The sequence below is a fragment of the Scyliorhinus canicula genome, chromosome 15, assembly GCF_902713615.1.
Source record: "Scyliorhinus canicula chromosome 15, sScyCan1.1, whole genome shotgun sequence".
NCBI lineage: Eukaryota > Metazoa > Chordata > Chondrichthyes > Carcharhiniformes > Scyliorhinidae > Scyliorhinus > Scyliorhinus canicula.
Window position 1 is genome coordinate 38,755,812 of NC_052160.1, and position 22,333 is coordinate 38,778,144.

The 22,333-nt window shown below is 50.4% G+C and overlaps 1 protein-coding gene across 1 annotated transcript in view; it reads right to left on the bottom strand.

Annotated features, from left to right (window-relative positions):
* Positions 1 to 22,333, bottom strand: part of LOC119978909 — a 44,609-nt gene that overhangs the window by 13,046 nt on the left and 9,230 nt on the right. The window contains exons 2-6 of the mRNA XM_038820842.1: positions 7,801 to 7,933; positions 4,848 to 4,989; positions 4,303 to 4,448; positions 2,893 to 3,041; positions 1,356 to 1,503 (exon numbers count right to left, since the gene is read on the bottom strand). Coding sequence (XP_038676770.1) covers positions 1,356 to 1,503; positions 2,893 to 3,041; positions 4,303 to 4,448; positions 4,848 to 4,989; positions 7,801 to 7,858 — 643 coding nt within the window. The 5' untranslated portion in view covers positions 7,859 to 7,933. The remainder of the gene's footprint in view (positions 1 to 1,355; positions 1,504 to 2,892; positions 3,042 to 4,302; positions 4,449 to 4,847; positions 4,990 to 7,800; positions 7,934 to 22,333) is intronic.

The window sequence follows — 22,333 nt, forward strand, 5'->3', positions numbered from 1 at the left end:
GAAATGTGGGAGCCGCTGCTACTGTGGCTAAACACCTGCTGTTTATGCTAAAACTACTATATACTCATATGCCAATAGATAACCTCAAGGTCTGTAAAATCATGTATCGAAATTATGGCAATGACAAGTTTATCATGTATTGGATCTATGGCAAAAATAAGTTATGCTTTGTAATGGGGGCAAGCTCAAGTGAATGTTAGGGACAGCCCCTTAAAAAACATATAAAGAAAGGGTGTTTTGAGCAATATTTTGGCACTCTCCGAGGTGGAGAGGCCTAGAGGGCTGCCCCGATCGCAATAAAGAATATTCTGAAGTACGGACGTGTTCGAGACCGTTTCTTCCGGACTGAGAGATAAGTGAATTAGAGGCGCATTCACTTTTTTTTTTATAAATTTAGATTAGCCAATTATTTTTTCCAATTAAGGGGCAATTTAGCATGGTCAATCCACCTACTCTGCACATTTTTGGGTTGTGGGGGCGAAACCCACGCAGACACGGGGAGAACGTGCAAACTCCACACGGACAGTGACCCAGAGCCGGGATCGAACCTGGGACCTCAGCGCCGTGAGGCGGTTATGCTAACCACTAGGCCACCGTGCTGCCCTTGAGGCGCATTCACACTCTGAACCCATATCCCTTTATTCCCCTTTTCTTTGACCACATGTCTAACTTGTTATGAAATGTCTTCACGTCCAGAGTCTTCAGTGAGCTCTGTTGTTTTTCAGTGGAGTCCGGCTGGATTTGGAATCCACTCAACATTGACCTCAAAGGGCAGCACGGTGGCCTAGTGGTTAGCACAACCGCCTCACGGCGCTGAGGTCCCAGGTTCGATCCCGGCTCTGGGTCACTGTCCGTGTGGAGTTTGCACATTCTCCCCGTGTCTGCGTGGGTTTCGCCCCCACAACCCAAAAAAAAAAACGTGCAAGCTGGGTGGATTGGCCACGCTAAATTGCCCCTTAATTGGAAAAATGATTGGGTACACTAAATTTTTTTTTAAAAAAGAAAAAAAAAAACATTGACCTCAAAGGCTCCACCTTACTTTTTGCAAGTTACCGGGAAAACCATGACCACAGGGGTGGGTTACTGAGGGGTGAGCTGCATCCCTTTCAGCAGGGATTATGGACAGGATTTTCTGATCATTCCGCCGGTGGGATTCCCCCCCCACCCAGCTGTGAAACCCCATCGTAGGTCCCCTGGCGGCAGAGGGTGCAAACTTCGTGAGAGCCAGTTGACAGCGTGGGACTGCAAGATCCTGCCGCCAGCCAATGGAGAGCTGCCTCTGCCCCCGCAGGGCTCAGTGGGTGGGCACAATTGGGGAGAAAAGGCAAAATTGACCTTTTACTTTTACCACTTACCGTAACGCCAGACACATATGGGGCTCCAGTCACTCCACACCCCAGCATAATTTGGTAATGGTTTGGAGCGAATCTTTATGTGGTAGGTGTACCCAGGATCCAGCACGGATTTCAGGACCAGTATTTTCTGGTTCGTTGTGTTAATCATCTATATCAAATTTAAGAACAGCAGAAACTGAGGAAACCTCAAACCGCCAATATCACAACAGATCGCACTCCATCCTCAGCATGTACATTCATTTACACAATTAACAACGTTTCTTTTCTTTCATATCCTAACTGTTTCTTTCCCTGGTGGAGCTTCTCACCTACAATAAACAGCCTTAAAATTATACTCCAAATCTAATTTACCTTCTGGTAGTGAATTTTCCTGTCACCGCCGACGTTTAATTCTGGTTTTCGTCTTAATTCCACCAAAAGTACATCTACGAACGAGTGAAATCCTGAGGAAATTCACCGTCCACAGTTTGTTTTTTGAAAGAAAAGTGACTGCGATTTGCTTATAATTGGGGGAGAGCGGGTTAAGTGACCCCTGGGGATATAGTCCACTAGTGATCATCAGTTACATAATCACAAGGTTGCTCACGATGCCTACTCCTCCCTCAAAAGGCCAGAATCACCCCTTTTGGCCTTTTCAACTCTTGTGGTAAACCAAACATTGGACATTTACTCTTTACCTGAGTCTCCAAATATAAAAAGCAGCAGGGAAATTCCCAATAGCCCCCACCCCAAACCTGATATTTTTCATGGGTTCAAACCTCTCCTTGATCAGTCCACTATGCTAACAATTTGTCTGAGCCCATAGACAAAACAACACCCCCCAGCCTATTTACCACATGTTGGTTTTATCACACCTCCTCATATGCCCTTCTGCAACTTTTGAAGCTTTCAAAAGGTTGTGGTTTAGGGTGGAAAATTCCACCGGGTTTTCCGTTATCCACTGTAACTGAGGGGCACAGAATTACTGGAAAAATGAAGGGGAGAACCCCCTTCACCTCCAAGATCAAGTTTCCAAGAAGATTTATTAAACAGGAAATGAATCCAGGAAGAATACTGCCTTGAAGTATCAAAGACAAGAAAACAGCTGCACTAAACCAGAGCACGCACAAGGGGTTGAATATTAACCTTATAATGCAGACTTGCTGGCTTCTCTACATCTCTCTAATGGCCTGTCTTTTCCCAATAGTCCATCTGAGGCTAAGAGATTGTTTCGAAATTTGACTGGGGCAGACAAAATATAAGCACGTATGCTGAAACTCAAACATAGCTGCTAATTAAGCATAGCATGTGAAACTTTCAACTTCAGTGCGGGTTCAAAGCAAGCAAATTGTTTCACGTTTTGGTCTCTTCACATGAAAGTCTTGCAAAAGACTCAAAGAAGGGGCACAATTTTGATACCAAGTTCAAAGGCCCTCAGTTACCATGGTAGGCTTAGAGATAGGCTAAACTCTAAACTTTGAAGACATTTGATTATGAGGACCAGTGAACAAATTTAAAACAGCCCAAGAGGTGGTAGGCCTGAAGTTGGAATGCAAACCTTCCAGTTTCCTCCTGTTCTCATGCAAGCGACTTGATACTCCAGATTGTTTTTAATATTTTTGTCCTTGTAATCATCAACCCAGACCAGGAACTGCTCGTCCTTTTCTGAAGTGTTTATCTTGAGGGTGTGCGGAGCCAAGGGTTTGACTGGAAAAAAATGTTTCAAAAATTTAGGGAACATCACAGTATTCTAACTTAACATAAGCAAAGCGCTGGACAAAAAAACCCCATTCTACTCTGTGGCGATATACAGTCTGCAAAAACCACTGACTTTACCCATAAACTTAGAGGGAACAATAAGGATTCTACTCCACCTAGTCCCATCTCCTGATATGATCACTCAATCTGAAGTCCTATCCATTCGCTCCCAGAGTTCGCATAACCTGATATCTCAGCTGGTATCAGTATCCTGGATGAAGGATGGGGAGATTAGTTAAGGTTTCAGTTCTTGTTTAGCTTCTAGTGACGCCCGAGTAGCAGTTTCAGGTGTGTTTTTCATTGGGTGGAGAAAGCCATTGAAAATCCCACAAGAGATCCCATAACAAGGGGGCCACAAATGAGAGAAAGGGAGAGGGGTGAGAGACCAATAAATCTTTTAGATTTTTGCCTCTTATTAATGTTTTTTTTAAAATTTAGAATACCCAATTCATTTTTTCCAATTCACGGGTAATTTAGCGTGGTCAATTCACCTAGCCTGCACATCTTTGGGTTGTGGGGGCGAAACCCACGCAAACACGGGGATAATGCGAAAACTCCACAGGGACAATGACCCAGAGCCGGGATCAAACCTGGGACCTCGGCACCGTGAGGCAGCAGGGCTAACCCACTGCGCCACCGTGCTGCCCGCCTCTTATTAATGTTATATTGGCTTAGTGAATTAACATTTCATTTTAACTTCTCAAAATGATTTTTAACCATATTTATTTGTTGGGCAATTGTGCAGTATGTTGTAATTAAAGGTAGACGTGGTACATAACCTAATTTGCAATGGCGGGTTGATGAGCACTCTCGAAATATCCGAGGAACCTTTTTGTGTTCCTTAATGCGCGGATTATAGCTTCATCTGGTCTGTCAGGCTGTGAAAATGTATTAAAGGTATTTTGGACAGTCAGCATATCTCTGTCTATGTATATGTTTGTGAACAGAATTTCAACATCTATTGTAAGAAGTATGGCATTGATGAATACAGCAAGGGACTTAGCTACTCCTATAAAGTGCTATTGTGTTGAATGTAACTCGGGTGCTTTGGCGCTAAGACGTACCAATCTACGTCGCGTGAAAGCACAAATTATCATACAAGAAGGTGCACTGGAAAGAAAGTTTAATCCCTGCAGGCGGCTTATGAATAATAACTTATTGGGGGAATGCCTAGAACTGCACTCGCATGATGAACCAGGAACCCACTTACTGGTCTGTGATGGTATAACGGTTTTGGAGAATAACACAATTCCTTTGACGATAACCTTAATTTCATATATGGCAGTAAATACCAACGCCTGTGTTATGATACTGCTTTGACAAATTGATCCGGGAAGCGTTTTAACATCCTTTACCCTGAAAAATAGAAAGAAAGAGGCTTATATTTTGAATTCTTGATTTGATTTTGATTTCCAGTTCTTCCTGTGCCAGTCCCAGAATATGTCTAACTTTGCTCGTGTTTTAATGGTTTGGGAATGCTCCTGGTGACCAATTTGTGGGAGAAGTTTATCGGGTGCGGATATCACCTTCAATGGGGGATGGTCTCATCTGTTACATAGTAACGTGCAATCCAAAAGTAGTTATAAAACAAGGGTTCAGGTGCTGGCCTTTGTCCTCATTTACCTGAGGTACCATCATTCCATATTGGGTTCTTTTCATAGTATATCTGCCTGTCCATTCTTACTCCTCTGCCCCCTTTCATTCTCATCAACACAGGATTGTACAAGATGTGCAGGTAAAAATATGTTCACTTACTCATCGGTCATTTCCACCAACGTATATTGCAGTCTGTAATCAGTTGAGCAGTTTGTGTTTGGATCTACATTCCAGGTGCAGATAATTTCCTTGAGATAGTCATTGTAACACTCAAGAGGCTTTGGTTGGCTGTCACCTTCAGCTGTAAATTAGTAATATGCGTCAATCACACCCTGTTCCCACTCAGTTGTCAAGTTGCACAATTTAAGAATTAACAAGAATGCAACAATGTCAGGATGATGTGAGGGAAATGTGGAGCACAGGACAGCACTAACCAGAAGGTCACATTTTGTCACCAGCATAACTGAACAAGGAAAGGGAAAGGTATTGCAGGCTTCGTTTCCAGATCTTGGGCGAAATTCTCCAACCCCCAGCAGGGTCGGAGAATCGCCTGGGGCCGCCTAAAATCCCGCCCCCGCCGTGGCAGAGATTCTCCGCCACCCGGGAAGTGGCGGCGGCGGAATCTCGCCACTCCGATCGGAGAGGCCCCTGCGGTGATTCTCCGGCCCGGATGGGCCGAAGTCCCGCCGCTGGGAGGCCTCTCCCGCCGCCGAGGTTTGAACCACCTCTGGAACGGCGGGATCAGCGGCGCGAGCGGCCCCGGGGTCCTGGGGGGGCGATCGAACCCCGGGGGGGTGCCCCCACGGTGGCCTGGCCCGCGATCGGGGCCCCCCCGCTCAGACTCCGGGCCAGTGCCCTGGCTGCACTATTATCCTCCGCGGCCGCCATGGCGGAAGCGGAAGAGAACCCCACATCGCGCATGCGCCGGCAGTGACGTCAGCGGCCAGCTGCCGCTGACGTCACTGCCAGCGCATGCGCGGACCGGCGAAAGTCTTTCGGCCAGCCCCGCTGCCGGGGGCGCCGGTTTTTTGCGCCAGTCTTCTGGTGCCAACTGCTCCGGCGCGGGGCTGGCCGACCCCTGAGTGGTTGGCGCCACTCCCCTACTCCGGGACCCTCTGTCACGCCGGGTAGGGGAGAATGCTGCCCCTTCTTACCGTGATTTTTTTTTTTTTTTTTTTTAATTTTTTTTTAGAGTACCCAATTAATTTTTTCCTATTAAGGGGCAATTTAGCGTGGCCAATCCACCTACTTTGCACATCTTTTGGGTTGTGGGGGCGAAACCCACGCAAACACGGGGAGAATGTGCAAACTCCACACAGACAGTGACCCACTTCTTACCGTGATAGCTTTGTTAATGGTTGTACAGTTCAGTCTGCACAGCCAGAAGTCAGCTAATCGCTCTCAAGAGTGATTGTTAAGGTTGCCTATAACATTGTAATTTTAGTTTTTAAACTTACTTTTTGGATGTAGAGCCAAGAGAAGCAGTTGTGCGGGTTTGGGGTGTGAGCAGGAGATTGGATTACAATGGGTGACCCACAGGGAGGGCAAGGTCACTATAGACTTGATGGGCTAAATGACCTGTTTCAGTGCTGGATTGTTCTATAGATTAGTGATTCCCAATCACTATCACGTTGTTCTTGCTAGAACATGCTTGCTTTTGCAGGTTCTGTGAGGAAACAGTCAGACTTGGGTGTCTGTATTTCGCTCAATAACCTGAGAACACTCACCATCACTGAACATGGGCAGAATGGGCACTCGATTGAGCTGTCCAGAAGGCAATTTATCAGAACGAGGAGTCAACACAAGAGGGGGGAAGTTGTAACCTCAATCTCCCAAAGCAGAAAGCTGAGGGCTATGAGAAGCTCAATAGATCTGGCACTGAGGGTTAAGGGGTTAAAGTCAAAGATGGTGTGATGCATCTTAATGGCAAAACAGTGAGTTTACAGAAAATGTAAAGTGCTCAGGGCATTGTACTGAGAAACTTCCAGTATTTGCACTCTGCTTTTTGCTCTTTGTGTTTATCCTTCTAAATTTCCACTGGTAAAACTTTGCATAGGATGTTGAAAGCACCGGTTGATTCCTAGCTATCTGATCTTTAGCCCCTTGCTTCCAGTTATTGTAATACCCCCGCCAAGGCCAGGCTTCATACAAAACTCTTTTTCATTTGAACAACGAAAAGAACCCCTGCTGTGGTGTATAATGCTTGCATCCGAGCCCAGGGATCCTTCAGGAACGCCAGTCCGGATCTGGGTTGCGTGCTTTAAACTCCCGCCGAATGGTTCCTATTGGGTGAGCCGCTGCCCGCTCAATAGGGGAACTAATACTCCACAAATCCCATGGGGAACTCAATCAATGATCCCCGTGGCCTTCATGGGCATCGTAACAGTTGTATTACACCAGTAGTTACCCACAAATGGTGAGTCTGGCACACGGACCCTGGTTAGCCCCATCTTAACACAGCCATCTGGAATAATCCCTTACCTTAAGAGTCCTAGAGGTCTACAGCACAGAAAAGGCCCTTCTACCATAGAATATCATAGTAGGGCTCTCCAGTATTATCAGATCCTCCTGGTCACTGGGAGAGAGAGGCATTCTTCCAATAGCTGGAAGTTCCCTACTTCATAGGTACTGAAGATTGTGGTCTCACCAAAGTTTACTGGTTGAGAGATAGTCCTAGAATTATTCCCCCCCACAACCCTGCACACCCCAATTCCCAACAAGGTTTTACAGGCGTACTGGGAAGCATTCTTTGGCTACAGTGGACACGGCTACCACCTGCTTGCTTAGAACTTGGTGGGGGGGAAGGGCTTGGGGATACAACAGGCAGCACTGCACAGGAAATTCATGAACCTTTTGAACCTTATTGTATGCTGTGGCCCTTCCAGGGGCAGTGTCTTCATGAAAAGTGTTTAGAAAACTGTTTTGGGGGCAGAGAAAAGTTATGTTCCATTTCATTGTGGTGATGTGGAGTACAAACAATATATATGTTTCTTTATCACGTTGGCTAATGATTCAAAGTTTGGCCAAACACAATGCCCTCTTAAGTCACATAGAAGCTTTGTGTTTTTAATATGTGTTACCAATCATACAACATGTAAGCACAGTCACTCACCTGCATAGAGTCCAAAGCCAAGTACAAACAAACACCAAATCACTGAAATACAGCTCATTCTGCAGCCACTCCTGATCTCCCAGTCTATTTCGGGATGAAAATAACTCCAGAGATTTGCAGGTAACTGATCATTCTGTAAGGAAGGATACATTGTGTAAGTGACCTGTCGCTATCCAGGGAACCCATAAGATACTTGCTTGCAAACTGTTCCACCATGGAAACCATCACAGCCAAGTCCACCACCAACATATCACTGGACAGCAACTGGGAACAGAAGCCCCAGCTGAACGCTCTGTCTCACTCCGGTTGCTGATCTAAGGTTAGCTGCCTCTACCCCAGGATGTTGTGGAGTTTGAGTCCTTGAACATTTTCAAGGCTGAGATTGATACATTTATAATCAGTAGGAGAATTAAGGGTTATGGAGTCAAGGCAGGAAAGTGGGTGTTAGATCAGCCTTAATCTTATTAAATGTCAGATCAGGTTCGAAGGGCTGAATGGTTTACTCGTTCCTATTTCAGATGGTGAACTGATATTGCCTATCCAAGCACAGGCTGGACACAGAGCGCATACCACACTCAAATATAACTGAACCCAGCAAAACCTTTGCCCATTTGGTATTAACTTGGTATTTTGTCACTTGTCCTGACCTGTATCTGGTTTTAACCCCTCACTCCTCACCGTGAGTGAGATAGAATCATAGAATTTACAGTGCAGAAGGAGGCATTCGGCCCATCGAGTCTGCACCTGTCCTTACAAAGAGCACCCTACTGAAGCCCACGTATCTATCCTATCCCAGTAACCCCCACTTAACATTTTTTTTTGGACACTAAGGGCAATTTAGCATGACCAATCCTGCACATCTTTGGGCAGCACGGTAGCACAAGTGGCTAGCACTGTGGCTTCACATCGCCAGAGACCCAGGTTCGATTCCCCGCTGGGTCACTGTCTGTGCAAAGTCTGCACGTTCTCCCCGTGTCTGCGTGGGTTTCCTCCGGGTGTTCCGGTTTCCTCCCACATTCCAAAGACGTGCACGTTAGGTGGATTGGCCATGCTAAATTGCCCTTGTGGCCAAAGAGGTTTGGAGGGGTTATTGGGTTACGGGGATAGGGTGGAAGTGAGAGCTTAAGTGGGTCAGTGCAGACTCGATGGGCCGAATGGCCTCCTTCGGCACTGTATGTTCTTTGGTCTTTGGACTGTGGGAGGAAACCACAGCACCAGGAGGAAACCCAGGCAGACACCAGTGTGGGTTCCTCAGGGAACGTCAGAACAAGAATATAGTTGAGTTGAGGACGGGCATGTACCAAATGGTGGATCTGGCACACAGACCCTGGTAAGCCCCATACTAACACACCCACCTGGAATAATTCCTTACCTTAAGAGTCCTAGAGGTCTACACCATAGGAAAGGCTCTTCTTTTTAAAAATAATTTAAAGTACCCAATTCAATTTTTCCAAATAAGGGGCAATTTAGTGTGGCCAATCCACTTACCTGCACATCTTTTGGTTGTGGGGGTGAAACCCACGCAAACACGGGGAGAATGCGCAAACTCCACACGGACAGTGACCCAGAGCCGGGATCGAACCTGGGACCTCGCCACTGTGAGGCAGCAGCACTAACCACTACGCCAAGAAAAGGCCCTTCTACCATAGAATTCTGTCATAGAATTTACAGTGCAGAAGGAGGCATTCGGCCCATCGAGTCTGCACCGGCCCTTGGAAAGAACACTCTACATAAGACCACGCCTCCGCCCTATCCCCGTAACCCAACAACCCCTCCTAACCTTTTTTGGACACTAAGGGCAAATTAGCAAATTAGCATTCCCAAGCTGGGAATCGAACCTGGGACCTTGGAGCTGTGAAGCAACAGTGCGAATCACTGTGCTACCTGTGCTGACCTTGGGCCTGTCGTGTACACACCAGCCAAAACAACCACCTTAGTATTCTTATCCTATTTTTTAGCACTTGGCCCATAACCTTGTGTGCCTTGGCATCGCAAGTGCACGTCCAAATACTTATTGAATGTTATGAAGGTCTCTGCCTCCACCATCCTTTCAGGCAGTGAGTTCCAGACACCCACCACCCGCTGGGTGGAAATGTTTTTCCTCACATCCCCTTTAAACTTCCTGCCCCTTAGCAAGAGTCAACACCAACCAACTGATCTACCCTGTGCGAATTCTGGTTGCCACTGACCACATTGGGTGAACCTATTGAATTCCCCATTTGTAGGAGGAGGTCCTGACTCTGGCGAAACATGAGCAAAACCACCTGTTTCAACAAAGAACTTAAAATGACTGTTAATGCACAGGATAAATCGATTGCTTCTTTTTATTCTTTCATTCCCAGATGTGAGCATCACTGACAAGGCAATGTGGGATTACCCATTGCGCATTGCCCATCCCAATTACCCTGTCGAACTGCCTTCTTGAACTGGAGCAGCGAGTATGTGGTGTAGGTGTTAGGTGGGGAGTTCCAGGGCCAATGTTTCCTTGTCAGGATGGTGTGTGACTTGGAGACTTTCAAATCAAAGCAACACCACTCCCACACCCCATGCTCAGACATTGGGCTAAGTAGAAAGTAGTGATTTCCATAGTGTGAGTGCCATCCAGGTATTTTTTTTTTCCCCTTTGTTTTTTAAATTTAGCGTACCCAATTCATTCTTTTCCAATTAAGGGGCAATTTAGCGTGGCCAATCCACCTACTCTGCACATCTTTGTGTTGTGGAGGTGAAACCCACGCAAACACGGGGAGAATGTGCAAACTACCTTCAAGAAGACCACCATCATACCGTTGCCAAAGAAGAACCAGGCAATGTGCCTCAATTGCTATTGTCCGGTAGCCCTGACATCAATCGTAATGAAGTGCTTAGAGAGGTTGGTCATGAGGCACATCAACTTCATACTCCCAGAATGCCTAGATCCACTGCAATTCGTATACCGCCGCAACCGATCCAGAGCAGACACCATCTCCCTGGCCCCACACTCATGCCTGGAGCATCTTGACAACAAGGACTTCGATCGACATCAGACTCCTATTTATTGGCTACAGCTCCACCATCAACACCATAATCCCAGCCAAGCTCATATCAATGCTCCAAAACTTAGGACTTGGCTCCTCACTCTGCAACTGGATCCTTGACTTTCTGACCCATAGACCACAATCAGTAAGGATAAACAACAACACCTCCTCCACGATAGTCATCAATACCGGGTCCCAGCAAGGCTGCGTACTTAGCCCTCTATTATACTCCCGATGCACCCATGACTGCGTGGAAAAATTTGGCTCCAACTCCATCTACAAGTTTGCTAACGACACGGCCATAGTGAGTCGGATCTCGAACAACGATGGGTCAGAATGCAGGAAGGATATAGAGGACCTAGTGGAATGGTGTAACAACAACAATCTCTCCCTCAATGTCAGCAAAACGAAAGAGCTGGTCATTGACTTCAGGAAGCAAAGTATTGTACACACCCTTGTCAGCCATAGAAGACATCCTATCTGGCTGCATCACAGCTTGGTATGGCAACTGTTCGGCCCAAGACCACAAGAAACTTCAGAGAGTCGTGAACACAGCCCGATCCATCACACAAAACCGCCTCCCATCCATTGACTCTGTCTACACCTCCCGCTGCCGAGAGAAAGCGGGCAGCAGAATCAAAGACCCCTCCCACCTGGCTTACTCACTCTTCCAACTTCCTCCATCGGGCAGGAGATACAAAAGTCTGAGAACATGCACTAACAGATTCAAAAACAGCTTCTTCCCCGCTGTTACCAGACTCCTAAACAACTCTCTTATGGGCTGATCTGATCTCTTCACACATCTTACCCACCGAGTAATAATAATAACAATCGCTTATTGTCACAAGTAGGCTTCAATGAAGTTACTGTGAAAAGCTTCTAGTAGTACACTCTTGTATGCCTCACCCGATGCCTGTGTCTATGTATTTACATTGTGTATTTTTATGTTTGCCCTATTATGTATTTCCTGTTCACGTATGGAATGATCTCTCTGAGCTACGCGCAGAACAATACTTTTCACTGTACCTCTGTACACTTGACAATAAACAAATCCAAGCCAATCCAACATTCAATGGCATTACCATCGCTGAATCCACCATAATCAACATCCTCGGGGTTACCATTGGTCAGAAACTGAACTGGACTAGCCATATTAATACTGAGGCAATGAGAGTAGGTCAAAGGCTAGGAATCTTATGACGTGTAACTCACCTCCTGACCATCCCCCCAAAGCCTGTCCACCACCTACAAGGCATAAGTCAGGAGTCTGATGGAATATTCTCCACTTGCCTGGATGAGTGCAGCTCCAGCAACACTCATGAAGCTCAACATCATCCAGGTCAAAGCTTCCTGCTTGATTGCTCCCCCTTCCACAAACATTCAAACCCTCCACCACCAAACAGTGGCAGCCGTGTGTACCATCTGCAAGATGGACTGCAGTAACTCACCAACGTTCCTTAGACAGCATCTTTCAAACGCATGACTGCTACCATCTAGAAGGACAAGAGCAGTAGATACCTGGGACGCCCACCACCTGGAGATTTCCTTCCATGACACTCACCAACCTGACTTGGAAATATCTCGCCGTTCCTTCACTGTCGCTGGGTTAAAATCCTGAAACGTCCTCCCTACCAGCAATGTCGGTGTACCTACACCTCAGGGACTGCAACGGTTCAAGAAGGCAGCTCACCACCACCTTCTTTTTTAAAAAAAATTTAGAGTATCCAAATAATTTTTTCCAATTAAGGGGCAATTTAGCGTGGCCAATCCACCTACTCTGCACATCTTTGGGTTGTGGGGGCGAAACCCACGCAAACACGGGGAGAATGTGCAAACTCCACACGGACAGTGACCCAGAGCCGGGATCGAACCTGGGACCTCGGCGGCGTGAGGCAACAGGGCTAACCCACTGCGCCACCATGCTGCCCCACCACCACCTTCTGAAGAGCAACTTGGGATGGGCAATAAATGATGGCCTAACCAGCAATATTCACAACCCGTGTAAAAAAAAGAATTTTAAAATCCATAGTGACAACAGTATCGGGAACAGTCCACGGTGAGCACAGTACCGGGAACAAACGGCAGTGATTACAGAATAGGGAACTGCCCTCAGTGAACACAGACCCGGGGACATTCCACAGTGACCACAGTACTGGGAACATTCCGCAGTGATCACAGTACTGGGAACAGTCCGCAGTGATCACAGTACTGAGAACAGTCCGTAGTGACCACAGCACTGGGACCAGTCCACAGTATCGGGAACAGTCCGCAGTGACCACAATACTGGGAACAGTCCACAGTGATCACAGTACCAGGAACTGTTCACAGTACCCACAGTACCGGGAACAGCCCACAGTACCCACAGTATCGGGAACAGTCCGCAATGGCCACAGTACTGAGAGCAGTCCACAGTATCGCGAACAGCCCGCAGTGACCACAGTATCGCGAACAGCCCGCAGTGACCACAGTACTGGGAACAGCCCACAGTACCCACAGTACCGGGAACAGCCCACAGTGACCACAGTATCGGGAACAGCCCACAGTACCCACAGAACCGGGAACAGCCCGCAGTGACCACAGTACCGGGAACAGCCCACAGTGACCACAGTATCGGGAACAGCCCACAGTACCCACAGAACCGGGAACAGCCCGCAGTGACCACAGTACCGGGAACAGCCCACAGTACCCACAGAACCGGGAACAGCCCGCAGTGACCACAGTACCGGGAACAGCCCACAGTGACCACAGTATCGGGAACAGTCCGCAGTGACCACAGTACTGAGAACAGCCCACAGTACCCACAGTACCGGGAACAGCCCACAGTGACCACAGTATCGGGAACAGCCCACAGTACCCACAGTACCGGGAACAGCCCGCAGTGACCACAGTACCGGGAACAGCCCACAGTGACCACAGTACCGGGAACAGCCCACAGTATCGGGAACAGTTCGCAGTGACCACTATACTGAGAGCAGTCCACAGTATCGCAAACAGCCCACAGTACCCACAGTACCGGGAACAGCCCACAGTGACCACAGTACCGGGAACAGCCCACAGTACCCACAGTACCGGGAACAGCCCACAGTGACCACAGTACCGGGAACAGCCCACAGTACCCACAGTACCGGGAACAGCCCACAGTACCCACAGTACCGGGAACAGCCCACTGTACCCACAGTACCGGGAACAGCCCACAGTGACCACAGTATCGGGAACAGTCCGCAGTGACCACAGTACTGAGAACAGTCCACAGTATCGGGAACAGTTCGCAGTGACCACAGTATCACGAACAGCCCGCAGTGACCACAGTACTGGGAACAGCCAACAGTACCCACAGTACCGGGAACAGCCCACAGTACCCACAGTACCGGGAACAGCCCACAGTGACCACAGTATCGGGAACAGTCCGCAGTGACCACAGTACTGAGAACAGCCCACAGTACCCACAGTACCGGGAACAGCCCACAGTGACCACAGTATCGGGAACAGCCCACAGTACCCACAGTACCGGGAACAGCCCGCAGTGACCACAGTACCGGGAACAGCCCACAGTGACCACAGTACCGGGAACAGCCCACAGTATCGGGAACAGTTCGCAGTGACCACTATACTGAGAGCAGTCCACAGTATCGCAAACAGCCCACAGTACCCACAGTACCGGGAACAGCCCACAGTACCCACAGTACCGGGAACAGCCCGCAGTGACCACAGTACCGGGAACAGCCCACAGTACCCACAGTACCGGGAACAGCCCACAGTACCCACAGTACCGGGAACAGCCCACTGTACCCACAGTACCGGGAACAGCCCACAGTGACCACAGTATCGGGAACAGTCCGCAGTGACCACAGTACTGAGAACAGTCCACAGTATCGGGAACAGTTCGCAGTGACCACTATACTGAGAGCAGTCCACAGTATCGGGAACAGTCCGCTGTGACCACAGTATCGGGAACAGTCCGCAGGGACCACTATACTGAGAGCAGTCCACAGTATCGGGAACAGTCCGCAGTGACCACAGTACTGGGAACAGTCCACAGTGACCACAGTATCGGGAACAGTCCGCAGTGACCACAGTACTGGGAACAGTCCACAGTGACCACAGTATCGGGAAAAGTCCGCAGTGACCACAGTACTGAGAACAGTCCACAGTATCGGGAACAGTCCGCAGTGACCACAGTATCGGGAACAGTCCGCAGTATCGGGAACAGTCCGCAGTGACCACAGTACTGAGAACAGTCCACAGTATCTTGAACAGTCCGCAGTGACCACAGTACTGAGAACAGTCCACAGTATCGGGAACAGTCCGCAGTGACCACAGTATCGGGAACAGCCCGCAGTATCGGGAACAGTCCGCAGTGACCACAGTACTGAGAACAGTCCACAGTATCGGGAACAGTCCGCAGTGACCACAGTATCGGGAACAGTCCGCAGTATCGGGAACAGTCCGCAGTGACCACAGTACTGAGAGCAGTCCACAGTATCGCGAACAGCCCGCAGTAACCACAGTACTGGGAACAGCCAACAGTACCCACAGTACCGGGAACAGCCCACAGTGACCACAGTACTGAGAGCAGTCCACAGTACCGGGAACAGCCCACAGTGACCACAGTACCGGGAACAGCCCACAGTACCCACAGTACCGGGAACAGCCCACAGTACCCACAGTACCGGGAACAGCCCACAGTGACCACAGTATCGGGAACAGCCCACAGTACCCACAGTACCGGGAACAGCCCACAGTACCCACAGTACCGGGAACAGCCCACAGTGACCACAGTACCGGGAACAGCCCACAGTACCCACAGTACCGGGAACAGCCCACAGTGACCACAGTATCGGGAACAGTCCGCAGTGACCACAGTACTGAGAGCAGTCCACAGTATCGGGAACAGTCCGCAGTATCGGGAACAGTCCGCAGTGACCACAGTACTGAGAACAGTCCACAGTATCGGGAACAGTTCGCAGTGACCACTATACTGAGAGCAGTCCACAGTATCGGGAACAGTCCGCTGTGACCACAGTATCGGGAACAGTCCGCAGGGACCACTATACTGAGAGCAGTCCACAGTATCGGGAACAGTCCGCAGTGACCACAGTACTGGGAACAGTCCACAGTGACCACAGTATCGGGAACAGTCCGCAGTGACCACAGTACTGAGAGCAGTCCACAGTATCGGGAACAGTCCGCAGTATCGGGAACAGTTCGCAGTGACCACAGTATCGCGAACAGCCCGCAGTGACCACAGTACTGGGAACAGCCAACAGTACCCACAGTACCGGGAACAGCCCACAGTACCCACAGTACCGGGAACAGCCCACAGTGACCACAGTATCGGGAACAGTCCGCAGTGACCACAGTACTGAGAACAGCCCACAGTACCCACAGTACCGGGAACAGCCCACAGTGACCACAGTATCGGGAACAGCCCACAGTACCCCAGTACCGGGAACAGCCCGCAGTGACCACAGTACCGGGAACAGCCCACAGTGACCACAGTACCGGGAACAGCCCACAGTATCGGGAACAGTTCGCAGTGACCACTATACTGAGAGCAGTCCACAGTATCGCAAACAGCCCACAGTACCCACAGTACCGGGAACAGCCCACAGTACCCACAGTACCGGGAACAGCCCGCAGTGACCACAGTACCGGGAACAGCCCACAGTACCCACAGTACCGGGAACAGCCCACAGTACCCACAGTACCGGGAACAGCCCACTGCACCCACAGTACCGGGAACAGCCCACAGTGACCACAGTATCGGGAACAGTCCGCAGTGACCACAGTACTGAGAACAGTCCACAGTATCGGGAACAGTTCGCAGTGACCACTATACTGAGAGCAGTCCACAGTATCGGGAACAGTCCGCTGTGACCACAGTATCGGGAACAGTCCGCAGGGACCACTATACTGAGAGCAGTCCACAGTATCGGGAACAGTCCGCAGTGACCACAGTACTGGGAACAGTCCACAGTGACCACAGTATCGGGAACAGTCCGCAGTACCCACAGTACTCGGAACAGTCCGCAGTGACCACAGTACTGAGAGCAGTCCACAGTATCGCAAACAGTCCGCAGTGACCACAGTACTGAGAACAGTCCACAGTATCGGGAACAGTCCGCAGTGACCACAGTATCGGGAACAGTCCGCAGTATCGGGAACAGTCCGCAGTGACCACAGTACTGAGAACAGTCCACAGTATCTTGAACAGTCCGCAGTGACCACAGTACTGAGAACAGTCCACAGTATCGGGAACAGTCCGCAGTGACCACAGTTTCGGGAACAGTCCGCAGTATCGGGAACAGTCCGCAGTGACCACAGTACTGAGAACAGTCCACAGTATTGGGAACAGTCCGCAGTGACCACTATACTGAGAGCAGTCCACAGTATCGGGAACAGTCCGCAGTGACCACTATACTGAGAGCAGTCCACAGTATCGGGAACAGTCCGCAGTGACCACTATACTGAGAGCAGTCCACAGTATCGGGAACAGTCCGCAGTGACCACTATACTGAGAACAGTCCACAGTATCGGGAACAGTCCGCAGTGATCACTATACTGAGAGCAGTCCACAGTATCGGGAACAGTCCGCAGTGACCACTATACTGAGAGCAGTCCACAGTATCGGGAACAGTCCACTGTGACCACTGTACTGGGAACAGTCCGCAGTGACCACAGTATCGGGAACAGTCCGCAGTGACCACAGTACTCGGAACAGTCCGCAGTGACCACAGTATCGGGAACAGTCCGCAGTGACCACAGTACTGGGAACAGGCCACAGTGATCACAGTACCAGGAACTGTTCACAGTTCCCACAGTACCGAAAACAGCCCACAGTGATCACAGTACCAGGAACTGTTCACAGTACCCACAGTATCGCAATCAGCCCACAGTACCCACAGTACCGGGAACAGCCCACAGTACCCACAGTACCGGGAACAGCCCACAGTACCCACAGTACCGGGAACAGCCCACAGTGACCACAGTATCGGGAACAGCCCACAGTGACCACAGTATCGGGAACAGCCCACAGTACCCACAGTACTGAGAGCAGTCCACAGTATCGGGAACAGTCCGCAATGACCACAGTACTGGGAGCAGCCAACAGTACCCACAGTACCGGGAACAGTCCGCAGTGACCACTATACTGAGAGCAGTCCACAGTATCGGGAACAGTCCGCAGTGACCACAGTACTGGGAACAGTCCACAGTGACCACAGTATCGGGAACAGTCCGCAATGACCACAGTACTGAGAACAGTCCACAGTATCGGGAACCGTCCGCAGTGACCACAGTATCGGGAACAGTCCGCAGTATCGGGAACAGTCCGCAGTGACCACAGTACTGAGAACAGTCCACAGTATCTTGAACAGTCCGCAGTGACCACAGTACTGAGAACAGTCCACAGTATCGGGAACAGTCCGCAGTGACCACAGTATCGGGAACAGTCCGCAGTATCGGGAACAGTCCGCAGTGACCACAGTACTGAGAACAGTCCACAGTATCGGGAACAGTCCGCAGTGACCACTATACTGAGAGCAGTCCACAGTATCGGGAACAGTCCGCAGTGACCACTATACTGAGAGCAGTCCACAGTATCGGGAACAGTCCGCAGTGACCACTATACTGAGAACAGTCCACAGTATCGGGAACAGTCCGCAGTGATCACTATACTGAGAGCAGTCCACAGTATCGGGAACAGTCCGCAGTGACCACAGTACTGGGAACAGTCCGCAGTGACCACAGTACTGAGAGCAGTCCACAGTATCGGGAACAGTCCACAGTGACCACTGTACTGGGAACAGTCCGCAGTGACCACAGTATCGGGAACAGTCCGCAGTGACCACAGTACTCGGAACAGTCCGCAGTGACCACAGTATCGGGAACAGTCCGCAGTGACCACAGTACTGGGAACAGGCCACAGTGATCACAGTACCAGGAACTGTTCACAGTTCCCACAGTACCGAAAACAGCCCACAGTGATCACAGTACCAGGAACTGTTCACAGTACCCACAGTATCGCAATCAGCCCACAGTACCCACAGTACCGGGAACAGCCCACAGTGACCACAGTATCGGGAACAGCCCACAGTGACCACAGTATCGGGAACAGCCCACAGTACCCACAGTACTGAGAGCAGTCCACAGTATCGGGAACAGTCCGCAATGACCACAGTACTGAGAGCAGTCCACAGTATCGGGAACAGCCCACAGTACCCACAGTATCGGGAACAGTCCGCAGTGACCACAGTACTGAGAACAGTCCACAGTATCGGGAACAGTCCGCAGTGACCACTATACTGAGAGCTGTCCACAGTATCGGGAACAGTCCGCAGTGACCACTATACTGAGAGCAGTCCACAGTATCGGGAACAGTCCGCAGTGACCACAGTACTGGGTACAGTCCACAGTGACCACAGTACCGGGAACAGCCCACAGTGACCACAGTATCGGGAACAGTCCGCAGGGACCACTATACTGAGAGCAGTCCACAGTATCGGGAACAGTCCGCAGTGACCACTATACTGAGAGCAGTCCACAGTATCGGGAACAGTCCGCAGTGACCACTATACTGAGAACAGTCCACAGTATCGGGAACAGTCCGCAGTGATCACTATACTGAGAGCAGTCCACAGTATCGGGAACAGTCCGCAGTGACCACAGTACTGGGAACAGTCCACAGTATCGGGAACAGTCCGCAGTGACCACAGTACTGGGAACAGTCCGCAGTGACCACAGTACTGAGAGCAGTCCACAGTATCGGGAACAGTCCACAGTGACCACTGTACTGGGAACAGTCCGCAGTGACCACAGTATCGGGAACAGTCCGCAGTGACCACAGTACTCGGAACAGTCCGCAGTGACCACAGTATCGGGAACAGTCCGCAGTGACCACAGTACTGGGAACAGGCCACAGTGATCACAGTACCAGGAACTGTTCACAGTTCCCACAGTACCGAAAACAGCCCACAGTGATCACAGTACCAGGAACTGTTCACAGTACCCACAGTATCGCAATCAGCCCACAGTACCCACAGTACCGGGAACAGCCCACAGTGACCACAGTATCGGGAACAGCCCACAGTGACCACAGTATCGGGAACAGCCCACAGTACCCACAGTACTGAGAGCAGTCCACAGTATCGGGAACAGTCCGCAATGACCACAGTACTGAGAGCAGTCCACAGTATCGGGAACAGCCCACAGTACCCACAGTATCGGGAACAGTCCGCAGTGACCACAGTACTGAGAACAGTCCACAGTATCGGGAACAGTCCGCAGTGACCACTATACTGAGAGCTGTCCACAGTATCGGGAACAGTCCGCAGTGACCACTATACTGAGAGCAGTCCACAGTATCGGGAACAGTCCGCAGTGACCACAGTACTGGGTACAGTCCACAGTGACCACAGTACCGGGAACAGCCCACAGTGACCACAGTATCGGGAACAGTCCGCAGTGACCACAGTACTGAGAGCAGTCCACAGTATCGGCAACAGTCCGCAGTGACCACAGTACTGGGTACAGTCCACAGTGACCACAGTACCGGGAACAGCCCACAGTGACCACAGTATCAGGAACAGTCCGCAGTGACCACAGTATCGGGAACAGTCCGCAGTGACCACAGTACTGAGAACAGTCCACAGTATCGGGAACAGTCCGTACTGACCACAGTATCGGGAACAGTCCGCAGTGACCACAGTACTGAGAACAGTCCACAGTATCGGGAACAGTCCGTACTGACCACAGTATCGGGAACAGTCCGCAGTGACCACAGTACTGAGAACAGTCCACAGTATCGGGAACAGTCCGCAGTGACCACAGTACTGAGAACAGTCCACAGTATCGGGAACAGTCCGCAGTGATCACAGTATCGGGAACAGTCCGCAGTGATCACAGTATCGGGAACAGTCCGCAGTGACCACAGTACTGAGAACAGTCCACAGTATCGGGAACAGTCCGCAGTGACCACAGTATCGGGAACAGTCCGCAGTGACCACAGTATCGGGAACAGTCCGCAGTGATCACAGTATCGGGAACAGTCCGCAGTGACCACAGTACTGAGAACAGTCCACAGTATCGGGAACAGTCCGCAGTGACCATAGTACTGAGAACAGTCCACAGTATCGGGAACAGTCCGCAGTGACCACAGTACTGAGAACAGTCCACAGTATCGGGAACAGTCCGCAGTGACCACAGTATCGGGAACAGTCCACAGTATCGGGAACAGTCCGCAGTGACCACAGTACTGAGAACAGTCCACAGTATCGGGAACAGTCCGCAGTGACCACAGTACTGAGAACAGTCCACAGTATCGGGAACAGTCCGCTGTGACCACAGTATCGGGAACAGTCCGCAGGGACCACTATACTGAGAACAGTCCGCAGTATCGGGAACAGCCCGCAGTGACCACAGTATCGGGAACAGTCCGCAGTGACCACAGTACTGAGAACAGTCCACAGTATCGGGAACAGTCCGCAGTGACCACAGTATCGGGAACAGTCCGCAGTGACCACAGTACTGGGAACAGTCCACAGTATCGGGAACAGTCCGCAGTGACCACAGTACTGGGAACAGTCCGCTGTGACCACAGTATCGGGAACAGTCCGCAGTGACCACTATACTGAAAGCAGTCCACAGTATCGGGAACAGTCCGCAGTGACCACAGTACTGGGAACAGTCCACAGTATCGGGAACAGTCCGCAGTGACCACAGTACTGGGAACAGTCCGCAGTGACCACAGTATCGGGAACAGTCCGCAGTGACCACAGTATCGGGAACAGTCCGCAGTGACCACTATACTGAGAGCAGTCCACAATATCCGGAACAGTTCGCAGTGACCACTATACTGAGAGCAGTCCACAGTATCGGGAACAGTCCGCAGTGACCACTATACTGGGAGCAGTCCACAGTATCGGGAACAGTCCACTGTGACCACAGTATCGGGAACAGTCCGCAGTGACCACTATACTGAGAGCAGTACACAGTATCGGGAACAGTCCGCAGTGACCACAGTACTGGGAACAGTCCACAGTATCGGGAACAGTCCGCAGTGACCACAGTACTGGGAACAGTCCGCAGTGACCACAGTATCGGGAACAGTCCGCAGTGACCACAGTATCGGGAACAGTCCGCAGTGACCACAGTACTGGGAACAGTCCGCAGTGACCACAGTACTGGGAACAGTCCGCAGTGATCACAGTACTGGGAACAGTCCGCAGTGACCACAGTACTGGGAACAGTCCGCAGTGACCACAGTACTGGGAACAGTCCGCAGTGACCACAGTACTGGGAACAGTCCACAATGATCACAGTACCAGGAACTGTTCACAGTACCCACAGTATCGCAAACAGCCCACAGTACCCACAGTACCGGGAACAGCCCACAGTGACCACAGTATCGGGAACAGTCCGCAGTGACCACAGTACTGAAAACAGTCCACAGTATCGGGAACAGCCCACAGTACCCACAGTACCGGGAACAGCCCACAGTGACCACAGTATCGGGAACAGCC